The sequence below is a fragment of the Zalophus californianus genome, chromosome X (genome assembly GCF_009762305.2).
Source record: "Zalophus californianus isolate mZalCal1 chromosome X, mZalCal1.pri.v2, whole genome shotgun sequence".
Lineage (NCBI taxonomy): Eukaryota > Metazoa > Chordata > Mammalia > Carnivora > Otariidae > Zalophus > Zalophus californianus.
The window spans coordinates 96465336-96480769 of record NC_045612.1 but is presented as its reverse complement, the minus strand read 5'-3'; the positions used below and the strand labels follow the sequence as shown (position 1 = coordinate 96480769).

General features: G+C 42.6%; 1 protein-coding gene across 1 annotated transcript in view; it reads left to right on the top strand.

The window, feature by feature from the left end:
• LOC113930268 (cytochrome b-245 heavy chain) overlaps window positions 1-14810 on the top strand; it is a 33954-nt gene extending 19144 nt beyond the window's left edge. The window contains exons 7-13 of the mRNA XM_027607454.2: window positions 785-914; window positions 3086-3178; window positions 5386-5639; window positions 6514-6676; window positions 8431-8577; window positions 11025-11149; window positions 12469-14810. Of these exons, the coding sequence (XP_027463255.1) occupies window positions 785-914; window positions 3086-3178; window positions 5386-5639; window positions 6514-6676; window positions 8431-8577; window positions 11025-11149; window positions 12469-12595 (1039 nt within the window). The 3' untranslated portion in view covers window positions 12596-14810. The remainder of the gene's footprint in view (window positions 1-784; window positions 915-3085; window positions 3179-5385; window positions 5640-6513; window positions 6677-8430; window positions 8578-11024; window positions 11150-12468) is intronic.
• The last annotated feature ends 624 nt before the right edge of the window (window positions 14811-15434 follow it).

The following is a 15434-nucleotide window of genomic DNA, read 5'->3' as shown; positions in this document are numbered from 1 at the left end:
TTATGTTCCTTGAGGTCAGGAACATGACTTACCTGACTTTGTGCCCCCCTTCCTCTGTTCCCAGTAAACCCACATTGTCTTGTGTGTTAGCAGTTGCTCAATTGAAATGTATGGAATCGAAATGAATGTGCTCTGAGCGCTTCCAAGGACGCACCATTAGTGTTGATATCTGTGAGAATGTCATAATCCCCACAAAGTCTCCTTAAACTGATTTCAACCCTTTCGGTTTACTTTAGACAATTTTGGAACAACAAATGAAGTGCTTGGACTAAGCCTCAGAGCTACTGTGTGTGATGGTATGGGCTGTCAACCACACAGGGTGCCTGTCCGTGGGGCGTAAACTTCGCCCATGCTTTGCTCGCCAAGCTCTTTGCTTCTAGGACTGTCCTCACAGAGGGGGCATCTTTTTGTAATTTGCACAAAGACACTGTATGGGCGAGTACTTGCTCTGTTAGATTTGCAGTTTTCCTGTTTTTGTCTGTTTGTTTATAAATGAAAATAATACTCGAAACAGAAGCACAAATGCTCCCTTTAAGAAAACATGTACTGTTGATCCAAAACTTACATATTCTTTGTGTCATTGTACATATGTTTTTTTATATTGCTGAAGAAGACATATTTCCTTTCCCTTCCTCAAATCTACTCAGAGGGGTCAATGAGATATTACTGTTAAGTGGTAAGTATAGGATCCATACTAGAATACTTGAAATATGCCCAGATTCTCTAAAAACTAAGAACTTAACTTCTTGCTACTAAATGGTCTGGACTTACATTTCCTCCCCAGGCGAATCGTTCGCGGGCAGACCCCACAGAGTTTAAAGGAACACTGCCCTAAAGAATGTGGCAAAGACCCCTCAACTTGGGGAAAAACAAAAGAATGCCCAATCCCACAGTTCTCTGGGAACCCTCCTATGGTATGTACAGTTCATTGTTACTATTACAATTTCATTACCAACAATCTTCCAATTGTGTCTAAGAAATATGTACAAATGTCATAGAGCTATCCATTACGAATGCCATGGAACTGCTAGAATGTTGTAAGTATCTACTTTTTTCTGCTATACTTATTGTCTAGAATTATTTTTTTGAAAGGTAAGGATTGCATTGGTCTATTATGAACATCTTGATATAAAACTTGGAAAAGCATTGTTTTTGAAAGTGCTGTTGGGGTTCAAGAAATTCCATCTCTTCTCTTCTGGATGTGAGGGCCACAATAATACCAGTTAATGGTTTCCAGAGGGATTCCATTCTAAGCTGAGTTGGATAGCTCAGATAATCACTTATAAGGAACTAAGAGCCTTTTCAGATACCAGGAAGTAAGACTTTCTATTCAGCTTTCAAAGCTGGGAAGGAAATTATGAAGTAACATATAGGGCTGCCCTTAAGCATCAGGAGGCCGTGTCTACATCACATAAAGGACGCTGGACAGCCAGGTTTGTACCAACGCAAGAGGATGGCAAGGTTGACCAAGGGAAAACATGGTAGAATATTCACCTTCTGTTGGGAGCTCCTCTTGCATGCTCTGCAAAGTTCCATTTTGTGTATTCTCAATATGCCTGCTCCATTGAGTGAGAAGTGGGCCTTGTGTTCTTCATATTTTTTCCTCCATTAGCAAGCAGTGTACTTTATTGGTTACCATGCTAAGCCCTGGTATAAAGCTAGGCAAAAATCAACGTTGGTACAGGGCTTCTGAACAGGATTAGTATTTTTTTAAGCACAGTATAATGTAAAGTCAAATGTCGCACCCCATTGCCTCCTTTCTTTTTTCCTACTGTCTTAACGTAGGAGTTTTCTTCCTCTAAGACACAGTCTGCTGTCCAGGGACTTAGCATCTTTAAGCATCCTTGCTCATTAATGAAAGCAACCAGATGTATCAATGAACTGCCCCCACTACATGCACACATCAATAGAAAGGATAAAAAAAGAACCGAATTGCAGGTCCTCTTATGGGTTAGGGGAAAGCACATTTCCTTGAAGACAGCTGGAATCAAGGTACTACGATCTTAACAGGCATCTACCGCAAAGGAGCTTCTGGGTTTCTGGGATTAGAGGCGATGTCCAAGACCTCACTCCATTTGATGGAGCCCCATTGTGGCGCCCAGGAAATAGATGGATGGTGCCATGCTATTTTAAAAACCTGTCCCATGAAAACAAAGGCCAGCAGCAGAATAATTCTGACTTTCAGGGCAGATAGTCTTCAACTTTGGTGGAAGGTGGGGACATTCAGGTGCTCTCAACTTCCAATCTGCGGTTTTTTCAAAACATTTAATAGAAAGATCATATGTGAGACTGTAGGAAGCCCTTTGTGATTTCTTTTTCTTTCTTGCAATCCATTCTGAAATGCCATCCTTTAAATGATATCGCCTCCTAAAGCTCTTTACTACTTCAGGTATTAAACTAGGAACCTAACTGACTGAGTCCCAGGATGGATCTGTTTATCCTAAAGGTTTTCATATAGCCAATAATACTACAGGGTAATTCCAGCGTTGTGAAACACTGAAGATTCTGATGAGAGAGGAATCTAAAGAAATCTGAAAATCTTTGGGCTTGTTCCTCTTCAGCAGGTGCATTGCATAGCTCCTAGAACTTACCAGGATATTGGAGAAACAGCTAAATTCTTGCATGAAATTTTTTATCTTGCAAAAGATTAAGCTTTGACTACATGATTGAGAGAAAGCAGCTGCAATGTTGCATTAAAAAAAATATGGTGTTGTTGAAATGCTATCCTTAAAAGAAATGTTAATTCTGAAACTAATCTTGCTCTGCTGTAGGGTTACTGCAACTGCTGTTGCGACACCGGGAGGAAATCCCATTCTTGTGGGCAGTTCCTCTTGGGAGAGTCTTATACTGTAGATAAAGTTCCCCGGTGTGGCCAAAGGAGAATGCTCATTTCTATTGGCTCAAAACTTTAACTTTCGATATTTTTCATGCATTCTGTTGTATGAGAAATTTATGAATCGGATATCAGATATTTAAACAAGCCTACAAAGATTAACTTGACTTCTAAAATGTTTTGTTCCCATTAATCTTATATTAGCTATTACCCCTTAATACATCATGTTTTCATTTTTTGTTCTGATTACAGACGTGGAAATGGATAGTGGGTCCCATGTTTCTGTATCTCTGTGAGAGGTTGGTACGGTTTTGGCGATCTCAACAGAAGGTGGTCATCACCAAGGTATTGTCTGGTTTAGTAATTACTAGTAGCATCTAACTATATCATGGACAAGTTTACCCAAGTTCTCTGTAGCATTGATCAGAGCTTTCACTCGGTTTCTTTTGATTAAATGTAGAGCAGAGAGAAGACCTACAGTTGAATTCAGTCAGTATACTTAGCTTGATAATCAAATGGTTGGACCTTTTAACTGGGGCAAGTACAAGTTAACATTTTTTGTTGAGAAATGAAGCTGACGGTTTTGTGTACATGAATCTCTCTCTCTCTCTCTCTCTCTCTCAGTGTGTGTGGGGGGGGAGAGAGAGAAAGAGAGAGAGAGAAGGAGCATACCATGATGAATGTGAGCAGGTTAGAGTGAAGAAGCAAAGCACATGAGTTCAAAAGGGTACACACTGAGCCTTAAAATACTCAGATGCCAAAAGAACCAGAGAGCCAAGGGCAGGTCTGATTGAGGTTGAGGTAGTTTTCCAGGTCTCCCTTTACCTCCTTTTCTGTGCTGTGTATGTAATCACAGAATATCAGAGTTGGAGGACCCAAAGTCTCAAGGAGGTTAGTAACCAAACTGCATCTAGAATCGAGTCTGCTGACTCCAGGTATATGGTGGCTCCCCGCCTCCTTCTGTGCTGCTTCTCATTACTAACTAAATAAATATCCAATTCAATAAATAGAAATAGAAACTCCTGGTTATAGTTCCAGGAAACAAGAGACAAAACTAGTTTTATCAAATAAAATTGAATTCAACTCAATACAGTTCAAAAAGTGTTTACTAAAACCCTGGTATGGGCTATTCTTGCAAAACACATGAATTCTTCCTGCCCTCCACCCTAGCTTTTCTTTCTTGGCATCTGTGGAAGGCCAGAGGAAAGTCAGTCCAGCTGGCACTGGAAATCTTGAAATATAGGAAGCTACAGCAGTTCTCCTTTTATGATACTTATACTGTATTAGAAGAAAAAGCCCACAGAAGAGCAAAAATGGCTGCCACAGAATTTCCCTTACTAGGCTAGACCTGACTAAGCAGGCAAGCATTTCCCTTGAACATATTTTAAAGGCAAATCTGTTTTCCTGTGGAGAAAATAGATACTCATTTTCTTCTCATAAAAACAGATACTCATTTTCTTCTCAAAAAAAAAAAAAAAAGAAACAAGGTGTCATCCAAAAGTATGCCAGTGTCAATTCTGCCAGTGCATTTTATTTAGTTTAATCCCGATTTCACCTGTGGCAGCAAAATTGCAAAAGGGGGGAAAGAATGTTTTCACCATACAAAATTGCCACATGGTGAACATCATTTTCAAAATAATTTTCGTCGATTTTTTTTTTGTTTTGTTTTCCAAAATGAAGCTTTAAGATTCTTTATTTCCGTGATGGAAGGACGTTGTGTACTGCTTTATTATTTAAGATGGAGTGAAATCACAGGTTTTGGAAATGTTTGGCAATATTTATCGAAAGGATTGCCCATCTTACCCCTCCTCACTCACGGAAAGAAAAGCTCGACACTATCAGTCAACATTTAGGGAGCTCCTATTTTGTTTCTGTTGATTTTTCATTGCCCTGATGTCCCTTGGTCTGTTTTTCAGTTGTACATAGAAAGTCCTGGGTATCTCAGGAATCGTCCCAGAAACAGTGTATTGCTGTCTGTATTGTAATGACAGTTTTTCATTGTGCTGCTTTGTTTCTTAAAATTATTTACCACCTCACCAGCTGATGGATGTTTGGACTGTTTCCAATTGTTTGCTGTTCTAAACAAAGCTGTGACGAACACTTGTACACATGGAGAATGAGGAAGGCAATGGGTGGGGGGGGCTGGCTTTGGGAGAGCTGGTGCCTTAGGCTGGACTCCTTGGCAAAGACTCTGAGACAGAGAATTGCAGACAGAAGGTTGACTGGGGCATGTTCTCAGGAGATGAACCTGTAAAAAGAAAGACGGTCAGAATCAGGGAGGAAATGAATGACCCTCACTCAGTTGCCACTGCAGCCTCAGCTGATCCTACAGGGAGTGTGGGGGTTGGGATGACATCTGGGAGTTGGCAGGCCGTGGGCTCCAGCTGAGGGCAAGTCGCCACGAGAGACACGTCTGCTCGAGGAAATGCCTCGTTGGGCCTGAAGAGGGGATGTGGGTGGGGCATCTTAGCTCAGCCTTTCGTCCATGTGGACACTGAAAAGGCAAGTATTTGGGGAAAGTGTAGTTTCCAGAGACACGTTTTGTTCCGTAGGTGGTCACTCACCCTTTCAAAACCATTGAGCTACAGATGAAGAAGAAGGGATTCAAGATGGAGGTGGGACAATACATTTTTGTCAAGTGCCCCAAGGTGTCCAGGCTGGAGTGGCACCCTTTCACACTGACCTCCGCCCCTGAGGAAGACTTCTTTAGCATCCATATTCGCATCGTTGGGGACTGGACGGAAGGACTTTTCAATGCTTGTGGCTGTGATAAGCAGGAGTTTCAGGATGCTTGGAAACTACCTAAGTAAGTGCAAAGCGCATACTTACGGAAGTGTACGAGTTCAGGAAAAATGTCACCAAATAGTTCCCCTTTTCCCATCTCTCACTACACTGTCTCCTGGGTCTGAGCAAACACACAAGTTCTACAAATATAGGTAGCTATCTCGGTGTTCCCCATTTTATGTATGTGGTGCGTTTAGGCATATACTAATAAATCTTGTGTGAAATATAAAGTGTTTGAAACATATTAATAATGAATATTCCCAAATTCCTTTAAATGTGTAAGGGTCAAGGCCAAGGTGTATTAGCTTTTCTAACAAACGAAGTTATAGTGTATCAAAGATATTCTTAAAATTTAATTGACATATGTCATTTGAGGGTAAATGCCAAAAATTATTCGCTTTGCCCCCTTCTTCCCACATGTTTGAGATGGTGCCAGGCACTTAGTAGATGCTAAAGAAAAGCTTGTTGATTGACTCAATGAATAGACAAATGAAAAGTGAAGATATTAAATTTACAAGATGCTATGACAGAAAATTCTCACTTTACTTCAGTGTGCAATGTGAGCAGGAATTTCAGCTGTGGGATGCCCTGGCAAGAGGTACAGGTGTATGTGTGTGTGAGTGTGTGCGGTAGGTGGAAGGGTGGAGAGATGAAAAAAGTACCCCTGAGAGTTACCAAATGTTTTCAGTTAGCTAAAACTTCCTCTTCTTACTACCAACCACTATGTTGACACCAAGTGGGTTATTTGAAAGCCATTTCATAGAAGAAAGTGCCCCAGAGATACATTGTCCCAGTTTGATGTGACATATTGCACACCTCCAGTAATAAGCTGTGCCCCATCCTACTCTGCAGTGCAAGGTAGCTCTCTAACCACCTCCTCACACGCTTCCCTCCAGGATAGCTGTGGATGGGCCCTTTGGCACAGCCAGTGAAGATGTGTTCAGTTACGAGGTGGTGATGTTAGTGGGAGCAGGGATCGGGGTCACACCCTTTGCATCCATTCTCAAGTCCGTCTGGTATAAATATTGCAACAACGCCACCAATCTGAGGCTCAGAAAGGTAAGTCCCTTCGTTTTTTCAGAGGGCTTGCTTGGGGCAGTCACCACACTCTGCCGAGTGAAGCGTGAGAGAGCCTTCAGGGCAGAGACTGGTGGGGACCAAAGGAAATGGAGACAAGTTCCGGGTGGTTTCAGAGAGACAGACTTCTCATAAAATGGCTATTTGATAAGTCACATGTACTTGTATATAAACAGGTCTATTACTGCAAGTAATATACTGCACTTGTATAGCGTTAGGAGAAATTGGGAAGAAAGGAAGTGGGGACAGAAAGTGTGGACAACCCCAACTCAGCAGCTGCCCTTTTGGTGGATTCTCTTCCAATATTTTCTCATATTCTTTGAAAGTTGTAAATATTGAGTATATATACTTTCATGACCTGCTTTCAGAAAAAACATAGTGTTTTTTCAGTGTTGTCACAGGCTTTATGATGATCCTTTTTAATGATTCCTTTATGTTCCATGGAGAGGATACAGAATAATTTTTCTATCGTCCTTTATTAGATATTGAGATTGATTCCTTTTCCAGTCCCCCAGTAATTTTTTTTTTTTTTTTTTGCAAGGAGAGGGCAGGAGACACGTCCTTTCATGAAACTTTTACTTACTTTCTTTTAAAAAAAAAACTTTATTTTATTATGTCATGTTAATCAGCATACATTACATCATTAGTTTTTGATGTAGTGTTCCATGATTCATTGTTTGCGTGTAATACGCAGGGCTCCATGCAGAACGTGCCCTCCTTAATACCCATCACCAGGCTAACCCATCCCCCCACCCCCGTCCCCTCTAGAACCCTCAGTTTGTTTCTCAGAGTCCATAGTCTCTCTTGGTTCGTCTCCCCCTCTGATTTCCCCCCCCTTTGTTTTTCCCCTCCTGCTATCTTCTTCTTTTTTTTTTTTAACATATATTGTATTATTTGTTTCAGAGGTACAGATCTGTGATTCAACAGTCTTGCACACTTCACAGCGCTCACCATAGCACATACCCTCCCCAATGTCTATCACCCAGCCACCCCCTCCCTCCCACCCCCCACCACTCCAGCAACCCTCCGTTTGTTTCCTGAGATTAAGAATTCCTCATATCAGTGAGGTCATATGATACATGTCTTTCTCTGATTGACTTATTTCGCTTAGCATAATATCTTATGGGTATCTCCTCAGAATTAATTCCCAGGGCATTTTTTGGTCACGTGTAAATTTGGTTTCATTGCCTGATAAAGGACATCTTGCATAAAGCGTGAGTCATTCGAATAACTTTAGAGATAACCTCGAATAGGGACATTGAGCATACGGTGACTTTTTATTCTCCCTTTTCTCTCTTTACTATATGGAGGAGGTATGGGGAGAGTGGCTTTTTTCCTAGCAACTCAGGAATGTCCAGCATAGCAGGCAGCGAAGTAGTCCTGTGGTCGCCCCCTTAGCCTGGATCCCATTGGTCTTTCTGAGAGGAGGTACGAAGGAAGCCAGGGACTTGAGGTGGGCAAGAGCAGACCCGGAGGGAAAGTGGTGAGCTAATGTCGTTTTCCTTAGCCATGCCTTTCGGAGACCAGGCTCTTTATTTACTGCCCCACAGGGTGAGGGCCTGTGCAGGTTCATGTGAGCAGGCTTGTGAAATGTCCAGAGCTTTCTGAAAACCTGTGTTTCTAGGCGTTCTGAGCAGAAGGAAAAAGTTGGTGGGAGGGGAGGGTAGAAATCCATATGTCAATTCCGATGAAGCCCGTTTACATAGACTCTGTCTCATGATCTGTTGTTCTTGCAGATATACTTCTACTGGCTGTGCCGGGACACGCACGCCTTTGAGTGGTTTGCCGACTTGCTGCAGCTTCTAGAGACCCAGATGCAGGAGAGGAACAATGCCGGCTTCCTCAGCTATAACATCTATCTCACAGGCTGGGATGAGTCTCAGGTGAGGGCCAGATCCCAGCTCCGGGGTCCTCCCCACAGTGCCCGGGGCTGACTGACTGTCCTTTGTTTACCGGAGTGTTTTGTGTACCGTTTTTACCAAGAACAGTTGATGGAATTGGGTGATCCGGCCCGTTCACTCTCACTCAGTGTCCCCACATGTTCAGACTCTTGAGACCAGATTCAAAGCTCATATCTGTGGAACCAAAGAAGCCCACAAGGGAATAAGAGCCATGCCTTTGGCCTTATTAGACAGAGTCATGCTCCTACCAGGGGTCTTGAACCAGCTGGACAAGACGATCCACAGGGTAATGGGAAGAAAATATTAGCTGTCTTTCTCCCTCTCTTTATGCCTCTCTCTCTCTCTCTACCTCTGTCTTTGTATCTCTACACACACACACACATTCCTTTAATTTTATGTTTATGTGTCTTTTACAATATACACAATACATTTAGTAAGTAGTAATAATAACTGCTCATAGTTACTAAGCATATACCATGTGCTAGGTATTTTTATTAGTGTTTACATAGATTGTCTAATTCAATCCTTTACAAAAGCCCTATGAAGCAGCTACTGTTATTGTCCACACTTTACTGATAAGGAAGCCAAAGCCCAGAACAGGTTGGGTCATTTGTCCAAGGACACCCAACTAGTAAGAGGCAGAGGTAGAATGTTCCAGAGCCTGCACTCTTAGCAACTCCCACGAGTTCATGATTATCATTTATAAATAAATCAAAATGTATTTAATGAAAATGATATATGTGTGCATATGTGTATATGTATATAGCATATACATATGTATATATATGTGTGTAATCTAACATAATGCATAATACATAACACATTATATGCACACACACACACAGCCCTCCCTCCAGTGACATTTAACGATGAAAACATTCTACAATTTATAAGATAGCACCCCCCCCCAACAAAGAATTATCTGGCCTCAAACGTCAAAAGTGCTCAAACTGAGAAACTCTGAAACAAGTTAATGATTCCTAGGGGGTAAAATCTTTCCTTTTTTTTTTCTAAAGATTTTATTTGAGAGAGAGCACAAGCCAAGGGGAGAGGCAGAGGGAGAAGCAGACTCCCCGCCAAGCAGGGAGCCCGATGGGGGGCTCGATCCCAGGACCCCGGGATCATGACGTGAGCCGAAGGCAGACGCTTAACCTACTGAGCCACCCAGGCGCCCCTAAAATCTTTCTAAATAAGCAAACATCAGTGATTTGGCCTGAAAGCAGCACAAGCAGCATGAGCTCCCCCTGCGTGAGGAGCTAAGGCAAGAGCCTCTGCCTGCCCCTGGCTGGTGTCTCAGCTGTCCAGAGCCACTCACTGCCTCCTCCACCCCGGGCATCTTTCACACACACCTTGGACTGTGAAAACTGACTCTTCTTTTGGGTTTTGGTGTACTGATTATCACAGGTCCTCCAAGTCTTAGAAGAGTCTTATCGCATGTAGATACAGGAACCTATGACCATGAACATTGCTGCTCCACAAAAAGGGATTTTAAGAGCCATTTCTGCAATTTGAAAACAAAACAACAACAAATCTTGATAAAAAACGAAACTCGGGAAAAAAATCTATAAAATATAAATTACTTTGCAGTTTTATTATTTAAAAAGCCAGACACAGTTTTTTAAATGAGAAATTTATTTGCATTGAAAAAATAACTGTTTTGCTTTACAAAACTGGTCCCTACAGGATTATTAAACCACAGTTGTCACCCTTCTTAACCTCCTCCATCCCCATCATCCATCCCCTGGCCGGTGAATTTAAAATCTGATTCAAGTTTTAAATAAATTTAATCAACCACTTTTATGAAAAATATCTGTTGTTTGAACCAAGGCCCCCTAGAACGGTAGCAGAAAACAACATGTGACTATGTATACACACACGCACACACACACACACATACACACACACACACACACTAGCTTTAGGCTTGATTTGTTGTCTCATTATGTTGCCAAAATATGACTGCACTTTAATCTGTGGTTGTTTTAGTTCTTAGCGATTCTCCTAAAGGAGTGGGAGTCTATTAGGGTGAAGAGAGAAAGTCACATGTAGAACGGAGAGAAAAACAGTGAGACAGAATTTAAATCCTACCCACACCCTCAACGCCCGACGCCAAGTGTTGCCAGTCTGCAGTCTTCCCACATCCTCGCATCCCACTTCCCTCCCTTGCTCTCAGATATTTGTGTCTCTCCTGCGGCATTCATGATACCCTATTCTACAAATAGGATTATTCACGTTCACACTTCAAGGTCTGCCCTTCTAGATTGTAAATTGCCCGAGGAGACCCAGTTTGTTCATCTTCGTGTACCTTCTAACCTTCAAATATATATATGATTAGAATGGGTAGTGAGAGCTTGACCTGTGAGATACGTAAAAATAGCTGTTTTTCTTACAGAATGTCTCTTTTTGTGAATTCATGTCCTTTCCCACAGGCCAATCACTTTGCTGTACACCATGACGAGGAGAAAGACGTGATCACAGGCCTGAAACAAAAGACCTTGTATGGACGGCCCAACTGGGATAACGAATTCAAGACAATTGCAAGTCAACACCCAAAGTAAGGAGTCCCCCACCAAGGTGTTCTTGAGGCTCACGGTCTGCCGAAAGCGGCAGCTCCCAAACACAGCTAGATTTGTATATTCCGAAAACTAAAATACCTAGATTACTATATTCACACCCAATAAAAGGTTCTAGATACCTATGAATTTACGAGGGAGGCCTTAGATCACAGCAAAATTACCTGGAGAGTTATTATAAACAAAGATGCTCGGGGTGCCCCTCACTTCTGCCTTTCTGAACCCTGCTCCTCCCAAGTGGGGCCATAACTCAGTTCTTTTCTTTCAGCTCCTAAATCTCACTGGCGTATCTACTTCTTTTAATTCAATATGATTTAGACTTTTATCATTAAGGAGATACCATCCCCACTTTCAGTTTTAGTTTTTGGGTCTAAAATCATAAGTTGCCAGACATCCTAAGTTCCTTTCTGCCTTCATTAAAGCTTTACCCATTCTGGAAGTTTGAGGGGATCCTTTCTCTTGCTAGAACACATGATAGACTCAAGAAATCACCACAAATATACCCTTCACGCCTCTGCTTTTTACCCTTTAATGAGCATATGAATCACTTGGGGATCCTTTCACAATGCAAATGCTGATTTAGTAGGTCTTGGGTGGGACTTGAGAATCTACATTTTTTTAAAAGATTTTATTTATTTATTTATTTGAGAGAGAGAGAGAGAGAGAGAGAGCGCATGATCAGGGGGAGGAGCAGAGGGAGAAGGAGAAGCAGACTCCCCACTGAGTGGGGCTCAATCCCAGGACCCTGAGATCATGACCTAAGCTGAAGGCAGGAGCCTAACCGACTGAGCCACCCAGGCGCCCTGAGAATCTACATTCTTAAAAAGCTGAGTAGGAGGCTACTGGTCTGGGACCACACCTTGAGGAACTAGACTTTAGAGTCTAAAACAGAGAGGGATGAAGCCCCACCCAGCTGTTGTCAGGGTCGGTGAACCAAAAGCAGATTTGTTCCTGATTTCTAGATGCTGGAGAGGGTTTGGGGATATAGAGCCCTGAAGGGAACTAGTCCACAGACTCACCACTTCACCACCATTTTCTCCGTGGCAGAGGTTTCTATAAACTCTCCTTGAGGGCTATTTCCCAGGGAAGTCAACTGCCTTTTGCAGCTGTCCCCACAAACAGGGCTGAACCACTCTCCCACAGGGTAATCTGAACACTGCCCATAGTGGAAAAGACAAAGGAGCAGGGGGGTGACTCTGCCCTAGAGCCTAAAATCAAGAGGAAATGCCCTCACGTGCTTTGTAGTCTGTCTCATCCAAAAGCCTGACACTGTTTTATTTTTCCTTTCTTTCCCCCAAAGTACCAGAATAGGAGTTTTCCTGTGCGGACCTGAAGCCTTGGCTGAAACCCTCAGTAAACAGTGCATCTCCAACTCTGAGTCTGGCCCCCGGGGAGTGCATTTCATTTTCAACAAGGAAAACTTCTAACTGGTCTCTTCCCAGGAGATCACTGTGGGTTATGCCACCAAGTACCTAACCCAATAATGCTAGTTGATCATGTAAATTCCCCCCTTAAAAAAAGAGAGAGAGAAAATGAAACTATAAGGGGAAGGTTTTCCCTGAAAGGAGTGTTAAAGATTGTTTGATAGTGATAATTTGCATTTGTATGGGGCTTTATGGTTTTCAGAGCACTTTTACAAACTTGATTTCATGTTTTACTCACAATAATGCCAGAGAAAGGTAGGGCTAGGGTTCCTGGACTCAGTGTTTAGGATTTAAAAAAAAAAAAATAGGGACTCAAAACGGTGAAGTAACTTCCCGAAGATTATGAAGCGTGGACCAGATCTAGTCCATGCGGCCCCAGGTTTGGTGGTCTTTCTGTGATACCAGGCCACCTGGAAGTAGGTTCATATACTCCCCCAAAAAAGCAACAATCCAGGGAGTGACCATTCATTTTCCATCTTGTGTTATCTTTGTTATCATTGTTGTCATAGTGAATGAACTCTTCCAAATATTTAGTAGATAATATATGCCGAGAGGATTGAACATTTCAGAGGGTCAGGATGGCCATCGGAGCAGGCTCCAGCTTAGCTTTGCTAATTAACGTATCACTTGGCATTTATAATGATGCTTGGCAGAGTGGATACTCGGTGAAAGTTTGTTGAATGAATGAATGAAAAGACATCTAGAACCATACAAGGCCCGGAGAGAAATAATTTAAAGCCTTAAACTAAGAATTGTGCCAAATATATATCTGATATGCCCAGCTGCTTTAAATAGCATCTACCCCTTGTTTTATTTAAATACACACACAAAAATGTGTATTTTTTGTGGCTCTTATTTGTGTGACTGCTGGTTTCTTGTTACATCATCATCATCATCATCATCATCATCATCAAATTTATGTCCTAGAAACCAAAATCCCCAGCTTACTGTGTAGGTATTGGATTCACACCCAGGAGAATGTTCTAGATATCCATGAGTTCAAGAAAGAGTCTCTAAATCACTGTTAGTGTGGCCAGAAACAGGGTTGTTGTTTTTTTTTTTCTTAGAGCCGCTCTTATTTCTGGAAACTAAAAATAGCTTTATTTGCCCTACCCTGTGGAGCCACAGATATTTAGAACTACTTAACTTTGGTAATGAGGAAGAAATGAGAAGAAAGCTGGGGGAAGGGCACAAGACTGGGTTAGGAGAAAAGGGGAGGGCAGGCGGAAAGAGAACAGGAGGCGAACGAGAGAAAGCAAAAAAGGCACAAGGGAAGGGGAGAGGTGGGGGTCTCACACTGGTCACTTTCCACCCCAGATTCCTTAGTCTTGTATGTATTGAATGTAATTGAAGGAGGCTTACACATGCTCATTTTATGTTGATTACATGTGGTATTGAATCTGAGATTCTGGCTGCAAATTTTGATGCTGGGTGGGCATATTCAGAGGACCAGGATGCAGTAGTAAGAACTCGGTTGTTCTCTCAGGACACGCAGGTCACTGCGGGTCCCTCCTGACAAGTCAGGCTTGCCGTGGGCATGTTGCCTCCCCAAAACGTCCCAGCAAGGCTTTTACTCGGAGAGACTTAGGTCCGGCCTGTTCACACTGCACCCCAGGTATCATCAGTTCATTCATTCACCAAATTTTTATTGTGCTATTACTCTGACTCAGGCTCTGGTGCTCACCGTCTCAATTCTTGCCACCAGAGCGTGAGCGAGAGGGGGAACCACAGTTCTAGGCGGCTGAGAACCTTGGCCTTCTCTAACCTCCGTGGCATAAGTAAAACCGACTCATCTGTTGCTCTGAAAGTGTGTGTCCAGGGTTTTTTTTTGTTTTGTTTTGTTTTTTACCTTGATGTGCCAACATAGTTACCAGAGCAGAGAGCCCTGCCCTGCCCTGTGCTAGCCTGGTTATGAAATGAGAAATGAGTGTAAGAGTGCTCGTCATTACTCCATTCTCCTCCCAAGCCGCCGGCTTTCAGCTGCCTGCAGAGTTCTTCTGGCTTCCAGGACTTAGCACCTAGTAACAGGTACTGAGAGCGTGATTAAGCATTGCTTTTAATCTCAAGGCTCAGAAGGCTTTTCTTAGTTCCCCTGCTTTTGCAATATTGCATTTATGAAATTTGCATACTTGTAGCTGTTTATTTGAATAGTTTGGGGGGGCGGGGCCCTGGGAGACAATTTCTAGAAAGAACTAATAAAGCTGTGCTCGACTCTTAAAACAAATGAGCTCTCTTGGTGTCTGTGTTATTGATCTTCTTCGTATTAAAGGGTAGATTCACATAGCAGAAATGTGCTCTGCTCCAGTGGGGCTGAGATTCTCTGTGTTTTTGCATGTGATGAGCCGAACGTGACATGATTTACGGGTTGGGAAGGGAAAACTGAGTACTGAGTCCAGTGCTCATGGCCTGGTGATCCTCATGGCACTGGTAGGAGACAAGAGTGTCACCTCACATTGGGGACAGAATCTCAGGCAAAGAAGCCCTAGTATGAGACCGTTTTTGTCCTTTTTTCCCCCACTTCCACTCGTTTTGTAGGCTCGAACTTTGCAGTTAGGTGTCATCAAATCAGATTGTGAATATATACATATGCTCATGGTTCAGTCTTGGCCATTGTTCTGAATGGGTCCATCAGTTAGGATCTGTACGGTCTGGAAAATGGGTAGACGTGTGGGCATGTGTTCTTCTGGGGGGGTCGGCCACAGGGGGAGCGGGAGAGGACAGCACCTGAAACAAATGTCGGTAAGAGAAATAGCTAACATTTAGCAAAACACCTTCGGCTAAGCCAAACATTCTACATACACTTCGGCTAATCCCTTAGGACACTGCAAGATAGCCATTTTAT